The sequence below is a fragment of the Triticum aestivum genome, chromosome 3D (assembly GCF_018294505.1).
Source record: "Triticum aestivum cultivar Chinese Spring chromosome 3D, IWGSC CS RefSeq v2.1, whole genome shotgun sequence".
Classification (NCBI taxonomy): domain Eukaryota; kingdom Viridiplantae; phylum Streptophyta; class Magnoliopsida; order Poales; family Poaceae; genus Triticum; species Triticum aestivum.
Window position 1 is genome coordinate 131,959,267 of NC_057802.1, and position 21,354 is coordinate 131,980,620.

General features: G+C 43.7%; 1 protein-coding gene across 3 annotated transcripts; it reads right to left on the minus strand.

The window, feature by feature from the left end:
- Window positions 1–222: 222 nt before the first annotated feature.
- On the minus strand, window positions 223–4,886 carry LOC123077866 (uncharacterized). 3 transcript variants are annotated; one of them, XM_044500198.1, is made up of 5 exons: window positions 4,633–4,886; window positions 3,727–3,813; window positions 2,153–3,614; window positions 1,778–1,895; window positions 223–1,185 (listed from the first exon to the last, which is right to left on the minus strand). In XM_044500198.1, the coding sequence occupies exons 3-5, from the start codon at window positions 3,611–3,613 to the stop codon at window positions 557–559; spliced, it is 2,208 nt and encodes a 735-aa protein (XP_044356133.1). In that variant the 5' UTR covers window position 3,614; window positions 3,727–3,813; window positions 4,633–4,886; the 3' UTR covers window positions 223–556. The 3 variants fall into 3 exon arrangements, with proteins under 3 accessions (XP_044356133.1, XP_044356134.1, XP_044356136.1); XM_044500199.1 differs by lacking the exon at window positions 4,633–4,886 and adding an exon at window positions 4,495–4,632; XM_044500201.1 differs by lacking the exons at window positions 3,727–3,813; window positions 4,633–4,886 and having other exon boundaries at window positions 2,153–3,640.
- Between the last annotated feature and the right edge of the window lie 16,468 nt (window positions 4,887–21,354).

Sequence of the window (21,354 nt, forward strand, 5' to 3'; positions counted from 1 at the left end):
CTTCTCAAGCGATTAATGCTGATGATTATAAAAAGATATAGTATTTGACAGTAAATTAAGAAATACTCCCTTTGTAAAAAATATAAGACTTTTAGATCACTGTTTTAGTGATCTAAAACGTGTTATAATTGCTTACAAAGGTAGTATGTAACTGAAGGATAATATCTAGCATAGTAAAAAATACATTATGTTCAGTTAGACATGATCGGGCCACATCTCTGTGTCATTGCCAAGAGAAGATAAACACTCGTCTCATTTTCTGTCTTCATCTTACATGAATAGAAGGTTGCCCTATTGTCGTGATATTTATGGCAGATAATTAGAGAAATCGTCTGTCACAAGTATTGCAAAAATAAACTATGAGGACATCTTGCTATGAAGTTATGCACAGATTACAGTAGTTTCTTAACTAAGGCAAAGCCCCCATCAGGAAAACAAACGCGACTAACTCTTACAGAAAAAGCAACTGAAAGCACGAGCTGTGCCAATGATGTACAGACTACAGCTAAATCTCCACGACAGGCAAGAACCTCTCCTACTTCGCATCTTTCTCTGGTCAGTTTGCCAGCATTTCCAAAGCAACCTCCTCAATGAGCAAGGACAGAACGCTCTCCTCGACGTCCCGCACCCAGCACTCTGTTTCCTCCATGCAGATCCAGTCCTGCCACCCCATGTCCCACACGCTGTTGATCGACACGTCCGCACATCCAAGATCCCTCTCCAGCTTCATGGACATGCTGTCTTTGGTGCCACTGCCATGGTCGTCTTTGTCATCGGTGTAGCTCTTCAGCTCCCGTGTTCCATCACTGATATCACCTAGCAATGCCTCCAGGGAGAAGTATGGTGTTGCTCCGCATTTCTGGGTCCTGAATCCAGTGTAATACAGACTAATCCCCTGACGATGTTTTTGTTCCAGTTGCTCCATTGCTATGTCCATGTAGAGTTCACGGTCTCCCATTTCAGCCTTTCCAGTATCCTTGTATTGCTCGATCAGATGGTCGTAATCATATGCATCAATGCCTATGAGTTGTGCTGCTTGGTTAACGAATGACTTGCTGCTTAGGAGAAGCAAATTCATCTCATCTTTTATTTCAACTTCCTTTTTTGGTGTTCTGTTTATTGGTGGGCTGCTTTGGCTGGAAATCAGTGAAGCTTCACTGCACCCGCTAAAATCTTCCTGAGCGTCTGCCATGAAAAGGAATTGCGTTACTGCCAGAAATTACTATTTTTTTGCAAGGGAGAGCAATTAATTCTTCTCTCATTAAGAAATATTAATATGTAACCCACAAACAAAATCATGATAATCCTTTTTAATAAATGGCTGTGTGAATCGGAATGATGCATAGGCCGGGGGTAATCCTCCTTTTCTAAAAAAAACAAAACAAAACCATGGTACTCTCTTTGTCGCTAAATACAGGCCATCCTAGAAATCGTGCAGTCAAATATTCTTAAATTTGACCATAAAATTGTAAGATTGTCTACGTGAATTCAGTATCACCAAATTTGGTAATTGCTATGTGAAACTTATTCTCAAGACCATATAATAACATAAATCAGCAGTAGATGTAGCACTTTGTGTGAACCATTTCATCGTAAACCCGAACCAAGGCACCTGGAAGTAAACTGTAATTCCTTTCTGGCCAGTTCATTCACATATCAGCAGTATATTGGAGTTAACTATTGGATGTCATTCCTACTTTTGGCCTTTTGATAACAGTGATATAAACAGAACTGATGAAAATGCTTTTAGAAGAACAAAAAGTTTGGTGATTATTACCATCGATGGAAGGTTCTGTGTCCCAATCAGCGCTCTGGCAGCTTTCATCACTAGGTGTCGCACTATGTTCTGTGGATGGACAATCAGTTTGGATGAACTCTCTGTGCACCTCATATGCCTGCATTGTGACCAAAAAAGGTCCGAGGACGTAAGTGTTTGAACCAACCATTTCATTCAAGGTATGTCTGATTTAACTGAAACACCTAAAATCAAATATTTGAATGGCTTTCAAAGCATACTTATTTTATGAATCTGAAGATTTCGATTTCAAAAGGTTCTCGCTTATGGTCATTCTGTTACCAGCTTCAAAGTAGTTTTGTGTCTCAGATAGCATGAAGGATTTTCAGTCTATGCTATGTAGTGAAGGATGCTTACCACAATGTCATCAAGAGTTGAGTTGTTGACATTTCTACTTGACACTATCTTCTCTATAGAACTACCAGGTGTTCTTCGTAAGACCGGCTTCATTGTACGGCATGTTGAAGGATTGCTACTTGATGCAACCGATTTCTTATCAGTCTTTTTCACTAATTTAGCATTAGTGTGAGATGCTGATGCTGTCTTAGCCTTCACATCCTTCCTCCTTTCTCCCTTCCTATCAGCAAAATGATATTTCTGTTTATTGCTGCTTCTACTGTTGATCTCAGTTTTTTCTATGTGCTGCTTTCGAGTTCTATGAGATACAACCTTCACATCCTTGGGGGCTTTGGTTTGAGCTTGGCCCATCCTTTGTTCTCTTTGGATTGATTTCACTGAAGCAACTTCAGTAGCCGCTGAGGTATCTTGCGAAGGAAGGGTGTCCTCGTGAAAATAAGGAAAATTCATCTGAAGATTGCGCTGCTGGACCTTGTGCTCATCAGAATTCATGGTATTTAAAAGCCTCTTGACTTGAATTGTCTTCATCATCTCTTGCCCTGCCTTTCCCTTACGCTGAGAGTCCTTTCCTAATGATTGCCTTGGTAGCTTTTCTGCTGGTGTTGGTTTTGACCTAGGCATGTCAATATCAAACTGCGCCCTTGGTGAACTTACTGTCTTGAGTGTCTCGTCTTTCTTGGCGGTATTTCCGTTGTGTGGGGGCAAACCTTCAAGACCCATGAGCCTTGCTACCAAACTCGGGGTTTTATTTGTTGGTACCAAACTTGGGGATTTGGACTTGTCAGGTTGCACAGGTGGACAGGATGATGATCTTGGCACCACCTTCTTCTCCTTAGTAGACTTGGATACGGCGGTACTGTTTGGCGTGCTCCGTGATGACTGGCTCAAGGAGGCCAGCTGCTCACCATTGGAGGACACTGACAAGAGTTTCGCCCTGTAAAGGCTGTCCTTGATCACTCTCTTCAGCTCGTCGGTAGAATTCCTTAGTTGCCCGTCGAATCTACTGCTGACACTTCCAGGGACCAGCTTCTTGGCGATTGATGCTTCGAAGAGTGCTTCCCGGATTCCGCTCACGTCCAACGATTCCTCGCCATTCCCTGGCCTTCTCTGCTTAGTTGATTGCCGCATGCTCTGTGACACAGTTTGGAACTTCTCAAGCATGACAAGGGAGTCCTGGAGGTCCATGGCGCCTCTCAGGAGGTCCTCGGCGAAATGCCTCGAGAGTGTGGAACCCATCACGTAATCTCTTTGCGATAAGATGGACCTCCCCTCCCGGTTGCTTTGCGAGGGGCGCCAATCCTGGCTTTGGCAGCTGCGGCAGACCGTGGGTTGCAGTGTGACAACATAAGGGGCATCACACTGAATCCCTTCGGGATAGCTGCCATCTTTGCTCCTGGAGCTGGAGGGGTGACTCTTTGAAAGGGACCTGCAAACCACTGATCTGAAACTGTCTTGAGGCATTCTGTTTTTCAGGGATGAATTAGCACACTAAAATGGTCAGACGATATATCATACACAAATTCAAGTGAGCAAACATAATTTCCTGGTCAAAACAAAGAAAGAAGGCTGCTTACATTATCTTGATTCTTCCCTATAACATAATTTAAGAAGTTATTTTTCCTTTAAGAGTCGATGTCTGTCTTGACTCTGGACTCAAGATCCTGGATAGGAACAAAGAGGAACCTATGAATCAGTAAAACTCAGAAGAAAGCTATTCGTACTAGTCTACAGAAATTTTAGGAGTTTTTGGCTGTATGTATAGAGTATAGACTATGATATCTTCCAAGTTTCTGGCTTTTGCGAGGAATAGCGACTGCTGACTAATTAAATATGCAAGGACAAGCAGTTGAAATTGGTTACAGAAGAAAGCTATGGGGGGCTTTTCTCTATTTTGCCCACGGAAAATCTGCGGCTTGACCAGCCAGCCACCTGGCCTTCACCGGTGCTCAAATTTCACAGGCATCATGTCAGCAACAGGTAATTCATCACAGGCAGCGCCCTGCTTTCCACCCACATGAAAGTAAATAAATGAATAAAAAGGGAAAAAGGAGATGGAGGTGGCCAGGAGGTGGTAGTTGGAATAAAGAGGCCATTTGATTTCTTAACTCCCCTGAAATCAAACTGAACAAATCGTAAACCCTAGCAAACAGTAAAAAGAACCACCGAATTCCCCTATACATATATTTCTCAACAGCACGGAAAAACTCTAGCTACCAAGCCAAAAAACTGCCCAAGAAATCGCAACAAACAGCACATTTATTCAACTCTAACTACACATTCTTCTTGGCCTGACCCCAACTGAACAACCCCAGAGCCTAGAGCGGCCAGGAGAAAGGATTTACCAGAACACTTGCAGGGGGGAACGAAAATGAAGGGCCGGGAACCCTAGAGTTCTTGGGGCGCCATTCTACGCATTCTACAACAAAACGAGAGAGAGAGAGAGAGAGAGAGCGAGAGAGAGAGAGGAAACAAATGGGCACCTCGAGGTCTTTGCAAGGCCGGGGCTCTCCCTCCTAGGTTTGGCGCGAGTACGAGTGGTGCGTGGAGGATCCCCAAGATCTGTACTGCTCGAAACAATAAAGGTGCGGGACTACGACTACGCCAGCATGTGAGCCCCTGCAGCGACGCAGTTTAGTAGTGGCCTCCCTCCCTCCTTCCCATGAGAAAAGCTCAGCCATTTGTCCTGTCTTTTGATGTGGGAACGCGGAGAAGGAGAGGGGGGCAGGTGGCCGGAGAGTGGTGGGCTCATTTACTTTGACCAGGAAACTGCCGAGCCGACGACGATGATGCCATCGCCATCGCTCGCCGCCTCAATCAACATTTGCGGGACCGCCCTGTCAGACGACCGCAAAACACAGTATACTCCGGTAATTAACTTGCAATCGCATTATGATTTGGTATCCGTGCCGTGAGCGAATAAATAAAACACGGTCATCACCAAGCTAAATGGAATGTCGCATCAGTTGGATACTTCTCCACATCGCAGGACCATCTTTCGTCTTCATGCCCGCAAGGACGCAACTGTGCTGATCACGTACGGTTGTGGCGACGCAGATCCAAGAGTTGTCCGAAGCCTAGCCGCTCTCTAAATTCTCTTTAGTGGCACAGGTATTGTGCACTCATAACTGGACTTGGCGAGGTTCACGGTGATAAGGCCGACTCCAGCGCACGATCCCAAATGGACGTTCGTTTGGTCCGAATCCATTTAGTTCGGCAATGGGGCCGTGTCCGGGTCTGTCCTAGGATGCGGTGGCAGTGCGCCCAACGCTTGTCCGTCTTCATTTTCAAACACCAACTTTTGAAATACCACGCCATAATTCAAGCCAGCGGCCCTAATTCATGCCGGCAACACAGCCAGCGGCCTACACGTCCTCGCCGGCAACACAGCCAGCGGCCTACACGTCCTCGCCGGCAACACAGCCAGCCTCCAAAATAAATAGTTTTGTCGCCGGCAATACAGCCAGCGGCCGGCAACACAGCCAGCCTCCAAAATAATTGTGTTTCTCGCCTCGAGCTCCTTGCATTTTGGTCACGTACGGTTGTGGCGACGCAGATCCAAGAGTTGTCCGAAGCCTAGCCGCTCTCTAAATTCTCTTTGGTGGCACACGTATTGTGCACTCATAACTGGACTTGGTGGGCTTCACGGTGATAAGATTTGGACTCCACTACACTACACTCGTGTCGGATTTTCTGACCATGGCAAATCGAACGTTTTCATAGCAAATTATATTCTCTGAGGATGGCAACCTCGCCTCAGTTTATTTTTTGTCAGAAAATTGCCGTGCTTGTAGATTAAATATGTCATCATCACGCCAATATAAATTGCCTTAAAAACATCAGATTTGTCATGCCTAAAAGATCTGATGTCACCATGTCCACCGGGATTATCGAGACATGTAATAATTGGTTAGTTGCTAGCTGCAAATTAAGAAAATGATATTTTCCTCCGTAAATATATGAATCCACATCTCAAATATGCATGAATTATATTCTACTAGTAGTAGTAGTACTTAATACTACACGACCATCTCAAAATGATCACAACACTATCTACTGTTAACACAAAACTCAGCACAATCCTGGGGTACGACGGACGGCCAGCACATTGTGTCGAGACGAGACAAAAACACAATCATTCGATGCGAGAAGCGCACACATTCGTCGTGGTTTCCTTTTTTCTCCTTGCCAACGGCACACCCAGGCGTCACTCGCCGTGGTCAAACGGAGACACGAGGAATGCATGTGCACGCCGCTACATTCAATAATAAAACAAGAAAGAAAAACAAATGCATGCGTCCCCAACATACTCCACTCCAGTAGGCAGTAGCGAGCTCGGAAGGATGGAGATGCCGATGCGCCGTCTCATTCTCGTCCGTCGTGGTTCCTTGACTTGACTTGGATGCGCGGCCGCTGCGGCGGGCAGCCCACGTCCGCACATGTGTCTTGCGCTCTGCCTTGCCGACTCGGTCGGTTGCGTGCAGTGCAGCTTGCCACTTGCCACGGCTCTACTGCTGTGCTGATCGCCTGCGTCTGCGTGTACGTCTGCACGCTTTGTATGGAGGCGCCGCTCCTTGTCCCTCGTCGTGGATTCAGTTTGTTTTTTTGCTGTAATCTGTTGCACTCGTTGCACCATCAACTGCGCGTGGTACTCCTGCCAAGAAAAATTAAATATATGCATTAGTACTGACCAAGTGTTTAATTTGGTTGCGCCGGTGAAGTGGAGCAATAGTGCTTTCATAGTTGACAGTTTTGTGCAGGAAAACACTTGGACGTAAAAACAACACTTGATCCCTCTTCTTCTTCTTTTTGAATAGACAAGTGCCCCAAGGGGCAAATGATGGAATGGTGGTTGTGAACAAAAAAGGTAGCACCTCTTTGCGAAAGATAGAACGACTTGGAAGTATTGGGTAGAACCAATTGATCGGCAGTACCGTAGTACACAACACAGTTATTGGAATGAAAATTTGCACAAAAGAGCCATGTCACGGCTCGGAAGTTCCGGTTGAAAAGAACTTATACCGTGACAAGCAGAGAAGCAAACTGAGACGGCCCGGAAGTGCCGGCGGAAAATGTTGTGCTTGGAAGAGCCGGAGCAAACAAAGAATGTCGAGGTGGATTTGGCTCGGCAGTTCCGGAACAAAATAATAGGTGTTCTGAATTGTTTAAACCTTGTTTGTTCTCTGAGTATGAATAACCCTAAGTGTCTTGTATTACTGGAAGATCAATCTTCAAAAGTACCGTGGCTTAGAGAACCTCGTACAAAGGGAATGGCTAGCGAGTGTATTTTGGAAGACTCTGGCTTAGGATATGTTCTTGGAGTTCAAGCAAAGTACTTGCTTGTGCCCCTCTTCATGGTACGGTTGTCCTATGCTCGATGTGAATCTTGGATTCACTAAAACCTTGAAAATACATACTAAGAGGGTGATGAGGACAACAACCAGAGAAGGTTTTTGTGGGGTCACCAATGATGTTCCACTTGTAGCCAAACGTGATGCACAAGAAGATCACATGTTATACCTGAAATAACATGAACGAAACATCAACACTCTTAATGGATTTTCATAAATCACCAGAGCCAACTAGGGTATAATGGAGATGCACTTTGACCACCAACTATCTCCTTCCCCAGCTTCGTCCACCATATTGCCTTCTCTTTGTCGTCGAAAGATGTCATCGAGAAAAGCATGCTTGTACGACGGCGCAAACGGTGCTTTTCTACCTGTGGTTTCAATCTCCGGCCATGGGATGGCGGCGTCGCAGTGCTTGATGTGCGTCGTCGGTGGTGACGTTGCAAATGCGGCAAAGGTGTGCGGTTGGGTGGCAAGAGGTTCGGGCCTTGTCCCGGTGGTTAGCCGATCGTCGGGAATTCCCCGCTACGCGGCAATTTGGGTTACTGATTGATGTGTTGGTGGTCGGTCATGTTTGTGGTGGATCTGCGGTTGATCCGTGGGTGATCCCGTAGAACTCAGGTAGCGGCGTAGGTTGCTCGCGAGTCTAGGTTCTGTAGGGACCTCTCGCAGCCGATCTTACGATGTATCGTAGAGTCGTGGATGATAGTAGAGAAAAGGGTGTGCTTGAAGGGGTCTTATGTGTGAAAATGGTGACATAATGGTTATACCCAAGTTCAAGCCACCGTTGGACCCTATCATATGCTTATGTTGTGGTATTGATCAGTGAAGAATTACAATGATGTAGATCTGATCTACTGAGAGCCGGGTACCCACTAAGAGCATGTACACCATGCTTACGACGGTTATCTGTAAAGGTCGCCATATAGGAGTATTCATTAGTTTCATGGAGAAAAAGGAAATGAGAGAAAGAGCGAGAATTTTTTCTCTTAATCACCATACTGTCTGTAAGATTTATACTCACAACTTAAAGATGTGAGAACGTGTCTGACCAACTGAAGAAATGATAGTTGGGAGCCACTCTTGAAAAATGTCAATGTCTTTTGCACCAATAACGACATTCCAATACCAAATATGGATGCTATTTTTACAAAATGGAGAAAATAAAACTAATAAGTCGACGAAACAATTTCACTGATGACCATGTTTTTCACGTTGACACCTTCTATGCTGCTATAAACTCCATCACCACGCTGTTTGATCATCATTTCAGTGAGGTACCTTTAGATATGCTCCAAAACTTCTCTTGTCTTCAATATTTACATTTTCACTGCATTTGGTTATTCCGTTGAGACCACATAAACATATTAGTGTACGTTTTTAGTGTGTAGTATTGATTACTTTGGTTCTATACATTAAAAAACTGCTCAAGACTTCACCCTACCTTCGGAAATATCGTCCTCCGCCACTGATTTTACTTTCGTTGGTCTGTATTTTTTTTTTTGACTGGTGTCGTCGGTCTGGAGTTAATACTCTCATACGTTTATGGCAAGAAAAAACAACTTACACGGATTATTGTACGAGTTACATATACTATCACCTGTAGACCACGTGGAGAGATTCTACGGAGAAATGATATTTGCACTGATGTACTACATACATACACCACCGGAACAATCTGTGCTAATGTGCAACTGCAACATTTGTAGTGCATGCAGAGCATACGATTCCACACGGAGGGCGCAAGTACATTTATCGCTGAGAATCGCTATGAATGTATAGCCGCATCAATCGTAGTACTATACACTGCAGGATACGGGAGCTCCGTAGCTAGCAGACGCCCACTCGCCTGTGGTACCATGCAGTACGGAGATTCCGTAATGCTCGCCCACTCGCACGGGCCTGGTAGGCTGGTACGATCTGCATGCATATAAGGCATTGTAGGGTATACTCAGATCTGAACCGAAGTTACGGCTGAAAACTCTGCGTTCATTTTACAGGGTATACACACGCCCTGTAAACCGAGAGAGAGGTTGATGAACGCCCTGTAAAATGGAATTCCACTTTCCTCAACCTCCCCAATATCGCCATGGGTGAAAACTCCAAAGCCACCAAAAAAAAGGCCACCGATGACATTGCGGATTTGTCCCGGAGGATATAATAAGTTCATCCTCTATTTATTCGTTCATGTGTTGGACATACTTGTTGTTTCCGTAGGTGTTTCAATTCTATGATTAGTATGTGCTCACATATTTAGATATCAATATGAGATTAATATTGTCATTGCTATCATCATGATTTATTTATGTATGCAATTAATAAGAAAATTGCTAATTTATCTAACAATTGCGCGTAGTACTCCTGCCACAAAATTAAATATAGGCCCAGTACTGACCAAGCGTTTAATTTGGTTGCGCTGGTGGAGAAGTGGAGTGGTAGTGCTCATAGTTTAGTGCCGGAAAACACTCGGACACTTGTCACTTGATTCTTTTTTAAGTTTTTTGAACAAACAAGTGCGCCCAAGGCACCATTCACTCCACCTAGATGGATACAGCTTGCATCGAGTAGCAAATCCTTGAGGATGTACATATGTTAAACCTCGAATCAAGGGACATTGCTTCCTAAAATGATCTGGATAGTTGCAACTGAACCTAGTGTTAGAACTAGCTACGGTATACCAAAAAGATCCCCGAAGAGGAGGTTGAAACCACCCCCGGCCTTTGCATCACCATGATGAACGCAACTTTTTTAAGTCAATGCAGGGCAACAATACCAAAAACATCAACAAGATGAGTGCATAACTTAGACAACTACGATAAGCCATTACAAGATATGAAAAGTCAATTTCCTCCCCAACAACAACAACAGCTTCAAAAAGGGATACACGCCCTCGCACCGTCATGGTCATGTCCGGCTAAAGACGACCATGGCAAGAATTTGCATTCAGATTGCTTAGACCAACTAGTGATAGCGAGCAAATCAGGGAGTAGACAATTTCTTCATCAAGGTAACAACACAGATTCATCATTGCCGAGCCCCATATATAAAGGCCAGAAAAAGGAGTTTTCGCCTTGGAATTGAAGCGGTGCTCCAGTCACCTTCTTGATGATATTTGGGTAGTCGCGTCAGCTAGTACTCCATGGCAGGTCAAATGGCGCTAGCGTATGGATGGGATGTCATCACACCTTAGATCACCGCCTGGGCCATCGAAGTTGGCCACCGTCAGTCCACACCGACACGACCCCACCTGCAACCATCACCGCGGCCCCAAGGCCGTTGGCCCGATGTCCTCCTTGTGAATTATTACCGTGGCATTACAACCAAGGTGGAGCGAGGAACCTCATGGTAGAGCGTCCACATCTCAGCAAGGAGGAAAAAATGCATGAAAAAAATATGAAGCGTAGCTGCGGTTCAAACAAGTGACCGAGTTGGTCGGTTGTAAGCACCCAACTAGCCACCCTGCTTCACGAGCGAGCTGTGCTCTAACGCCACAGTAGGAAGGTAATAAATCATTAAATATTTATTTCCCAGTTTTCTGTGGATTGCAAAATTTGAAATGGTGACCATGCATTGCTTCTGTAATTCATATCTAGATGACACATTTGAACTTTTGAATTCGTGTCAAACATAGTTTGAAAAACTACATACACTTTATTGACTCAATTGTTGTGGTATTTGTATGTGTGTGGTCATACGCATGAATACACACAAAGTTTCCTCGCCAACCTAGGAGTCATCATATGCATTTGAATTTGCATTAAAAAATAATGTGGATATCATGAAATGTGAATTCCAAGTTAGAATTCGAGACCACTATATCACACAGGCACTCTGCCTTGACGTCGGCTGCTCCGGCGGGGGGAAGATCCAGTCTTCCACGACAGAGGCTAATTACCACATCGTTTTTTGCCCGTACTAGCGCGACAGAGGCTAATTTCCACATCACCTTCTGCCCGCACTAGCGCGGCAGAGGCTAACTTTCACCTGCCGTTCTGCCCTTACTAGCGCAGCAGAGGCTAATTACAACATCGCCTTCTGCCCGTACTAGCCGGTGAGCTCTCCATTGTTACCCATTATCACCTAATGGACAATAGCTCTATCAACCATGAATGAATAGGAATTACGGCCCGCTCCCGACCTTATAGTGTTATATTGGGGGGGGGGGCACAAGTCCCCCACCCGCACCACAATATATTTGTTTAATAGGTCAAGTTATATTAGTTAAGTGATGTATACAGTTGGTGCTCGTTCTACCCTTGAGTGTCTTTGACATGTTATTAGTTTGTTCTACAAAAATATGGATTTGGTTTGCATGATAGCCCATTCTTGCGAGACACAAGCAAATTATGTCTGTATGAGAGAGAAGAATCCATTGTGGCTAGTCGCCAATGATTTATCATCGTCTTGCCGCCCTGATGGTGGTCACCATGTTCGTCCATGCCGCCAACAATGTCACTTTTACGATGACCAACTAGTGCGGTTACACGGTGCACCTCGGCTACATGGCATCGGCCGGCATCCATATGGAGTTTCCCCCAACAAACCATGCATCTCCACACGCCCGCCGATACCAGCCGAGGGATTTGTCCAAAGACGGGGCGCGTGAAAGGATCGAGAAGAGGTGTCTAGAGGGGTGTGTGATTAGACCCTCAACAAGCAAAAGTGGCAGTTTTTACATTCTTCAAGTTGAGGTGGAGTTTTAGCACAAGTTTAAGCATTCACAATACATTTCAAGCAAGCATGGCAAGAGTATGAGCAGAGGAAAGAGTAAAGCATGCTAGTTGCAAGAAAGTAAAGGGATGGGATTGGAGTGTGCAAACGCAATGTAGACACGGAGGTTTTTGGCATGGTTCCAATAGGTGGTGCTATCATACATCCACGTTGATGGAGACTTCAACCCATGAAGGGTAACGGTTGCGTGAGTCCACGGAGGGCTCCACCCACGAAGGGTCCATGAAGAAGCAACCTTGTCTATCCCACCATGGCCATCGCCCACGAAGGACTTGCCTCACTTGGGTAGATCTTCACGAAGTAGGCTATCTCATTGCCCTTACAAACTCCTTGGTTCAACTCCACAATCTTGTCGAAGGCTCCCAAGTGACACCTACCGAATCTAGGAGACACCACTCTCCAAAAGGTAATAGATGATGTGATGATGATGAACTCCTTGCTCTTGTGCTTCAAATGATAATCTCCCCAGCACTCAACTCTCTCTCTCACAGATTTGGCTATGGTGGAAAGATGATTTGAGTGGAAAGCAACTTGGGTAAGGCTAGAGATCAAGATTCTTGTGGTTGGATTGGAAAGTCTTGGTGTCAACACATGAGTAGGTGGTTCTCTCTCAGAAAATGAGTAGTGGAAGTGTAGGCACGTTCTGATGGCTCTCTCACAAATGGAGAAGGGGGTGGAGGGGTATATATAGCCTCCACACAAAATCCCACCATTACACACATTTGACCCAACTCGGTCAGACCGAACAGAAGAACTCGGTGAGACCAATTTAGTTCAAAATGTGAATGTTAGGAATATCGGTGGGACCGACATGATCAACTCGGTGGGACCGATGTGCTAGGGCTTAGGGCAAACATCAACTCGGTGGCACCGATTGCATCAACTCGGGTAGACCGAAGTGAAGCAATAAGGCAACAAAGAGGATGTCAAGCAAACTCGATGGGACCGATTGCACATTTCGGTGAGACCGAAATAATTACAATAGGCAACACAGAGATTGCAAGACCATCTCGGTGAGACCGATATCCGTATCGGTGAGACCGAATTGTCTAGGGTTTGTGGCAGTGGCTATGTCAAAAGAACTCAGTGGCGCCGGATAGATCAAATCGGTGGGGCCAAGTTTGACTTTGAGTTTTGGACAAATGTGGAAATGAGAAAGTGGTTGAGGGCTTTGGAGCAATACCACTAAGCACTTTGAGCAAGTAGACCATTAAGCAACACCTCATCCCCTCTTAATATTATTGGCTTTCTTATGGACTCAATATGTGTCCTTAGCATTTTGAAGGGGTTCCACATCCTCTTGTCCTTGCCATGCCATTTGTTGAACTTGTCTGAAATACATTAGATAGAAGCGTTAGTCCAACAAGAGATATGTTGACATTAATTACCAAAATCACCCAGGGAGCACTTGTGCTTTCAGTCTCCCCCTTTTTGGTAATTGATGACAACATACAACAAAGCTTTAGATAAAAGATATGAAGAGTAACAAGTAAAGCTTTGGAAAGACATGTAATATGCATAGGCTCCCCCTACATGTATGCAACCATGTAAAGATAGAATGTAAGAACATGTGAATGCATAAGCATGACAGAGCAAGCAATGAGTTACATGTATCTTGGCTATATGCATCAGAGCAAATGATGTAGATAAAAGGAAGTATACCTTCATGTTCATGAATCCTTCTTGCAAACAGTATGTCCATTAGCAAGAGATCATCATGCACATGACTGTGATGCATATACTTACCTTGTGGTCTTGAGCTGGCTTTGGAAGAGGTGAACTTGAGAAAACAGGGTTAGATAACACAAGAACACTCTAAATAAAGCAAGTTCAAAGAATCACAAGAGTACCAAGACTGGGATCACATGTAATGAGTGAGTACTTAGTACTTCATTTGGTTATAGACATGTCCCCAAAGATTGAAAGATGTGCAATGAATTCCAACAGATTTTCTTCCCTAGAAATGGACTCTTTCTCCCCCTGAATCTGATATTAGATAATGGGAGAAGGTAGGGTAAGAGAGAATCAGAGCAAGAAAAATCAAAGCATGAAATGGTGCAAACAATCATATATTGACATGTCTTTCCCCTCTTTAAGACATGTGACTTCTCTCCTCTTTTTGTTTCACTAGCATCTGGAAGAGCTAAGATGTGCTCTCTCTCCCATATGAGAAGCTTTGATGTGCTCTCTCTCCCCATTTGACATCAATTTCCAAGAAGGGTACTTCTGGAGCATGAGCCAAATAGGTTTGGTCCTTGAGACACACTACAAAGCAGCATGTAGTTTAAGATGCGGGTAGAGGATCAGAATCATGGAGTGGAGCTAGAGAAGAAATGAAATATGCAATGGCAAAAAAAATTCTCAGCAGTGAAATCGGTAATGCCGATCCGTTTTCATCGGTGACACTGAATTGGCAGTGTCATGGATGATACATATCGGTCAGACCGGGTTAGTCCACGTCGGTTGTACCGATGAACTATCTACAAGTAATCCCTGTAGTTCGGTCTAGCCGATAGGCATGAATAAGTGAGTCCGAGTTCAATGTAGAGGAATTTTTTGTCAACTCAACTCACTAGACAAATTAAATCTCACGAGATTTGCAATGAATTAGATGAAAGATTTGCAAGGAATTTGATGCGGAAAATACAGAGAAAAACATACATAAGGAAAGAGATCTAGATGAAGTCGGTGACAAAGTCACCTATGTTAGAGTATATTGACTTAGGAGTCAACTGATATCACTTGATCATAGGTCATACTCTTCGTTTAAGCTCAAAATGGGGTTACCATTTTTCATTTAAGCAATTTGATGTATTCACATCTCGTTGAGTTGCTTTGTCTCGTATCTTGGAGCAAAGCTTCTCTAAGATGGAATATCATACCTTGGGTTGTGGTGTTGATCTTGAACATGTAGTCAAACTTGTGTTGGGTGCTCAAGGTTGATGTAGTTCATCAAGAGTTGGGAGCACCACTTGGGGTTTGAGTTCATCTTCCTACATGAGTTAGTCTTGCAAGGAAAAGCACTTGTATATCCAACATGACAACCATGAAACTTGATACCAAATGAAATTTGATATATAGAAGTTGTTAAAGGATATGTTGAGTGGATTCATGCTTCCTTGTATTCAACATCCATATAGTAGGAACTTGGTGATGTGGAGATTGCTCAAAATGTGAGTGGCTTGCAATCTCATAGATTTGGGTTTATCCAAGTACCTACAAGGGTTAGATAACATGCAAGGGTACAAGTATAGATCCAAGACATATGATCATCATCATAAGAGAAATATCAAGGATTAGTCATAAAAGGCTCATGCCTTGCATGTATCCAAATGGAGTTTCTACTCCAAGTTTGAGGCATCAATGATATTCAATTCACCTCTCAAACGGCAAAATACTTTCTCATCAAGCGGTTTGGTGAATATATCCGGCAATTGCTTATCAGTACGAACATGCCTAAGATTGATGTCTCCTTTAGCAACATGATCTCGAATGAAATGATGAAGAACTTCAATATGCTTAGTTCAAGAATGTTCCACGGGATTGTGAGAAATCTTAATAGCACTCTCATTATCACAAAGCAATGGAACATGTTTCACATGTATCCCATAATCCTTAAGGGTTTGGGTCATCAAAGTAATTGAACAAAACATGATCTGGCGGCAATTTATTCCGCTTCGGTGGTGGATAAGGATACCTAGTTTTGTTTCTTGGAGGACCAAGATACAAGAGATCTACCAAGAAATTGACAAGTACCCAAAGTGGACTTTCTATCAACCTTGTCACCGGCATAGTCCGAATCGGAGTAGCCAACAAGATCAAAAGAGGACTTCTTAGGATACCAAATGCCAAAATTTGGTGTATGAATTAAGTATATCACTATCCTTTTCACAACCTTAAGATGACATTCTTTAGGGTCCGCTTGATATCGTGCACACATGCACACACTTAGCATGATATCGGGACGGGAGGCACATAGATATAACAATGAACCAATCATAGAGCGGTAAACCTTTTGGTCAACCGGTTTGCCATCCTTAGTCAAGTCAAGATGTCCACTAGTATGCATATGTGTTTTCATACCTTTGCTTTCTTTCATGTTGAACTTCCTGAAAAGATCCTTTGTATACTTTGTTTGAGAAACGAAGGTACCTTCCTTAGTTTGCTTGATTTGCAAACCAAGAAAGAATTTGAGTTCACTCATGATAGATATCTCAAACTTCTCCGACATTAGCCTTCCAAACTTTTCACTAAAATGAGGGTTAGTAGAACCAAATATGATATCATCCACATAAATTTGGCACACAAATAATTCACCATTAACCCTTTTAGTAAAAAGTGTAGAATCAATCTTCCCAATTTCAAAGCCTTTTTCAATAAGAAACTTGGTCAAGCATTTGTTCCATGCTCTAGGAGCTTGTTTAAGACCATAAAGAGCTTTGTGAAGTTTGTAAACATGATCAGGTTTCTTGGGAGTAACAAAGCCGGGAGGTTGTTTAACATAGACTTCCTCCTCAATTTCGCCATTAAGAAAAGCACTTTTAATGTCCATTTGGTATAAGGTGATATCATGGTGATTGGCATAAGCAAGTAAGATGCGTATGGAATCAAGTCTAGCAACGGGGGCATATGTCTCACCGTAGTCCATACCTTCGACTTGAGTGTAGCCTTAGGCAACGAGACGAGCCTTGTTGCGTACAACTTGTCCATCCTCATCTTGCTTATTCCGAACACCCACTTGGTTCCAATGACATTGTGGTTGTCGTCCGGCTTTTCTACCAATGTACACACTTGATTCCTCTCGAAATTGTGTAGCTCTTCATGCATAGCGTTCACCCAATCCGCATCATCAAGAGCTTCTTCAACCTTCATAGGTTCAATACTAGAAATGAACGAGTAATGCTCATAAAAGTTAGCCAAATGAGTTTTAGAGCGAGTAATTCTCCCGGTTTGAATATCATCGAAGATTTGTTCGACGGGATGATCTCTTGAGACTCTTGCTCTAACTTGTGAGAGCTTTTGTTTGGGTCGGGGTGAAACATCCTCTTCATTATCTTCTTCTTCCTCCCGTCCTTCTTCATTGTTGTTGGCGTTGTTGTTCTCTTGTGGAGGTGGAGAAGGAGATCGATGAGGTTCATCTTGGTGTATTTCCTCGTTCCTTCATCTTGACGTGTTCCACTTGTGGATGCCTCCAAGTAAACTTGAGTTCACCTTGTCGTGGAGTTGAGGCTTCCACTTGAACGGACGAAGTACCCTCCTTCGCCTCCGTTGGGCGAATCTTGCCAATAGACAAGTCTTGAATTGCTTCAGAAGGATCTTTGTCTCCTACATCAATTGGCAATTGCTCTATTTGCGAGCCGTTAGATTCATCAAACTTCACATCTACCGTCTCTTCAACCTTTCGGGTGAAATTGTTGTAGACATGGTAAGTGTGAGAGTTTGAGCCATAACCGAGTAGGAAACCTTCATGAGACTTAGGGGCAAATTTCGAACGACGATGCTTATCAAGAATGTAACACTTTGAGCGAAATACTCGAAAGTACCCAACTTGGGGTTTGTTACCGGTGAGGAGCTCGTATGCCGTCTTACAGAGAAGCTTGTGAAGATATAGTCGATTTGTTGCATGACAAGCTATCTCAACCGCTTCCGCCCAAAAGTGTCTTGGCGTCTTGTATTCATCAAGCATCGTTCTTGCCATCTCAATAAGTGTCCGGTTCTTCCTCTCAACAACTCCATTTTGTTGAGGTTTGTATGTAGCCGAGAACTCATGTGAAATCCCTTCTTCGTCAAGAAAGGAATCCACATTGGCGTTCTTGAACTCCGTTCCGTTGTCACTCCGAACCTTCTTGATCTTCACTTCAAATTGATTTTGGGCCTTCCTAGCGAAGTTCTTGAAAATCTTTTGGACCTGCGATTTATCATCAAGAAAGAACATCCACGTAAATCTTGAAAAATCATCAACAATGACCAATCCGAATGAGTTACCACCGAGACTCTTGTAGGCATTGGGACCAAAAAGATCCATATGAAGTAGTGATACGTCTCCAACGTATCTATAATTTATGAAGTATTCATGCTGTTATATTATCACTCTTGGATGTTTTACAATCATTTTATAGCAACTTTATATCATTTTTTGGGACTAACCTATTGACCCAGTGCCCAGTGCTAGTTGTTGTTTTTTGCTTGTTTTTTACATCCCAGGAAATCAACATTGATACGTCTCCAACGTATCTATAATTTTTTATTGTTCCATGCTATTATATTATTTGTTTTGGATGTTTATGGGCTTTATTAAACACTTTTATATTATTTTTGGGACTAACCTATTAACCCAAAGCCCAGTGCCAGTTTCTGTTTTCCCCTTGTTTCAGTGTTTCGCAGAAAAAGAATGTCAAACGGAGTCCAAACGGAATGAAACCTTCGGTAGAGTTATTTTTGGAACGGAAGCAATCCAGGAGACTCGGAGTACACGTCAGGGAATCAACGAGGAGAGCACGAGGCAGGGGGCACACCTGCCCCCCTGGGCGCGCCCTCCACCCTCGTGGCTCCCCTGACCGACTTCTTTCGCCTATATATACCCATATACCCTAAAACCATCGAGGAACAGAATAGATCGGGAGTTCCGCCGCCGCAAGCCTCTGTAGCCACCAAAAACCAATCGGGACCCTATTCCGGCACCCTGCCGGAGGGGGGGATCCCTCACCGATGGCCATCTTCATCATCCCGACGATCTCCATGACGAGGAGGGAGTAGTTCACCCTCGGGGCTGAGGGTATGTACCAGTAGCTATGTGTTTGATCTCTCTCTCTCTCTCGTGTTCTTGAGGTGATGCGATCTTGATGTATCGCGAGCTTTGCTATTATAGTTGGATCTTATGATGTTTCTCCCCCTCTACTCTCTTGTAATGGATTGAGTTTTCCCTTTGAAGTTATCTTATCGGATTGAGTCTTTAAGGATTTGAGAACACTTGATGTATGTCTTGCATGTGCTTATCTGTGGTGACAATGGGATATCACGTGATCTACTTGATGTATGTTTTGGTGATCAACTTGCGGGTTCAGTGACCTTGTGAACTTATGCATAGGGGTTGGCACACGTTTTCGTCTTGACTCTCCGGTAGAAACTTTGGGGCACTCTTTGAAGTTCTTTGTGTTGGTTGAATAGATGAATCTGATATTGTGTGATGCATATCGTATAATCATACCCACGGATACTTGAGGTGACATTGGAGTATCTAGGTGACATTAGGGTTTTGGTTGATTTGTGTCTTAAGGTGTTATTCTAGTACGAACTCTATGATAGATCGAACGGAAAGAATAGCTTCGTGTTATTTTACTACGGACTCTTGAATAGATCGATCAGAAAGAATAACTTTGAGGTGGTTTCGTACCCTACCATAATCTCTTCGTTTGTTCTCCGCTATTAGTGACTTTGGAGTGACTCTTTGTTGCATGTTGAGGGATTCTTATATGATCCAATTATGTTATTATTGTTGAGAGAACTTGCACTAGTGAAAGTATGAACCTAGGCCTTGTTTCAACGCATTGCATTACCGTTTGTGCTCACTTTTATCATTAGTTACCTTGCTGTTTTTATATTTTCAGATTACAAAAACCTATATCTACCATCCATATTGCACTTGTATCACCATCTCTTCGCCGAACTAGTGCACCTATACAATTTACCATTGTATTGCGTGTGTTGGGGACACAAGAGACTCTTTGTTATTTGGTTGCAGAGTTGTTTGAGAGAGACCATCTTCATCCTACGCCTCCCACAGATTGGTAAACCTTAGGTCATCCACTTGAGGGAAATTTGCTACTGTCCTACAAACCTCTGCACTTGGAGGCCCAACAACGTCTACAAGGAGAAGGTTGCGTAGTAGACATCAAACATCAAACGGAGTCCAAACACCGCGAAACTTTTTGTGGATCTTTTATGGACCAGAAGACATCCAATGGGCTAGAGCAGCACCTGGGGGGTGCCCCGAGGGGGGCACAACCCACCAGGGCGCGCCTGGGCCCCCAGGCGCGCCTTGTGTCCACCTCGGTGGCCTCCCGCACCCCCTCTTCGTCCTATAAATCGTCAAATATTCCAAAACCCTTCGGGGTAACCCTAGATCAGAAGTTCCACCGCTGCAAGGCTCTATAGCCACGAAAAACCAATCTAGACCCCGTTTCGACACTCTGCCGGAGGGGGAAATCATCACCGGTGGCCATCTTCATCATCCCGGCGGCCACCATGATGAGGAGGGAGTACTCCACCCTCGGGGCTGAGGGTTTGTACCAGTAGCTATGTGTTTAATCTCTCTATCTATCTCTCTCTCTCGTGTTCTTGAGATGTCACGATCTTGAGTATCGCGGGCTTTGTTAATATAGTCGGATCATATGGTGTTTTCCCCTCTCTATCTTTTTGTGATGAATTGAGTTTTCCCTTTGAGATTTTGTTTTATCGGATTGAATGCTTTTATGGATTTGAGAGCACTTGATATATGTCTTGCATATGAATACTCGTGGTGACAATGGGGTATCGTATTGATTCACTTGATATATGTTTTGGCACTCAACTCGCGGATTCCCGAGGTGACATTGGGGTAATCTATGCATAGGGGTTGATGCACGTCCTTGTCCTTGTTTCTCCGGTAGAAATCTTGGGGCACTCTTTGAGGTTCTTTGTGTTGGATTGAGTATTATGAATCTGAAATTGTTTGATGCATATCGTATAATCAACTCACAGATACTCGTGGTGACATTGGAGTATCTAGGTGACATTAGAGTTGGTTGATGTGTATCATATGGTGTTATTTTAGTACGAACTCTTGGTTAGATTGATCAGAAAGAATAGCTTGTGTTATTTTAGTACGAACTCTAGGATAGATTGATCGGAAAGAATAGCTTTGAGGTGGTTTCGTACCCTACACACAATTTCTTCTTATGTTCTCTGCTAGATAGGAACTTTGGAGTGATTCTTCATCGCACTTTGAGGGGTGGTTATATGATCCAATTATATTAGCATTGTTGAGAGATTGCACTAGTGAAAGTACGGACCCTAGGCCTCATTTTCAAGTATTGCAGTACCATTTGTGCTCCATTTTATCAATTGCTACCTTGCCGTTTTTAT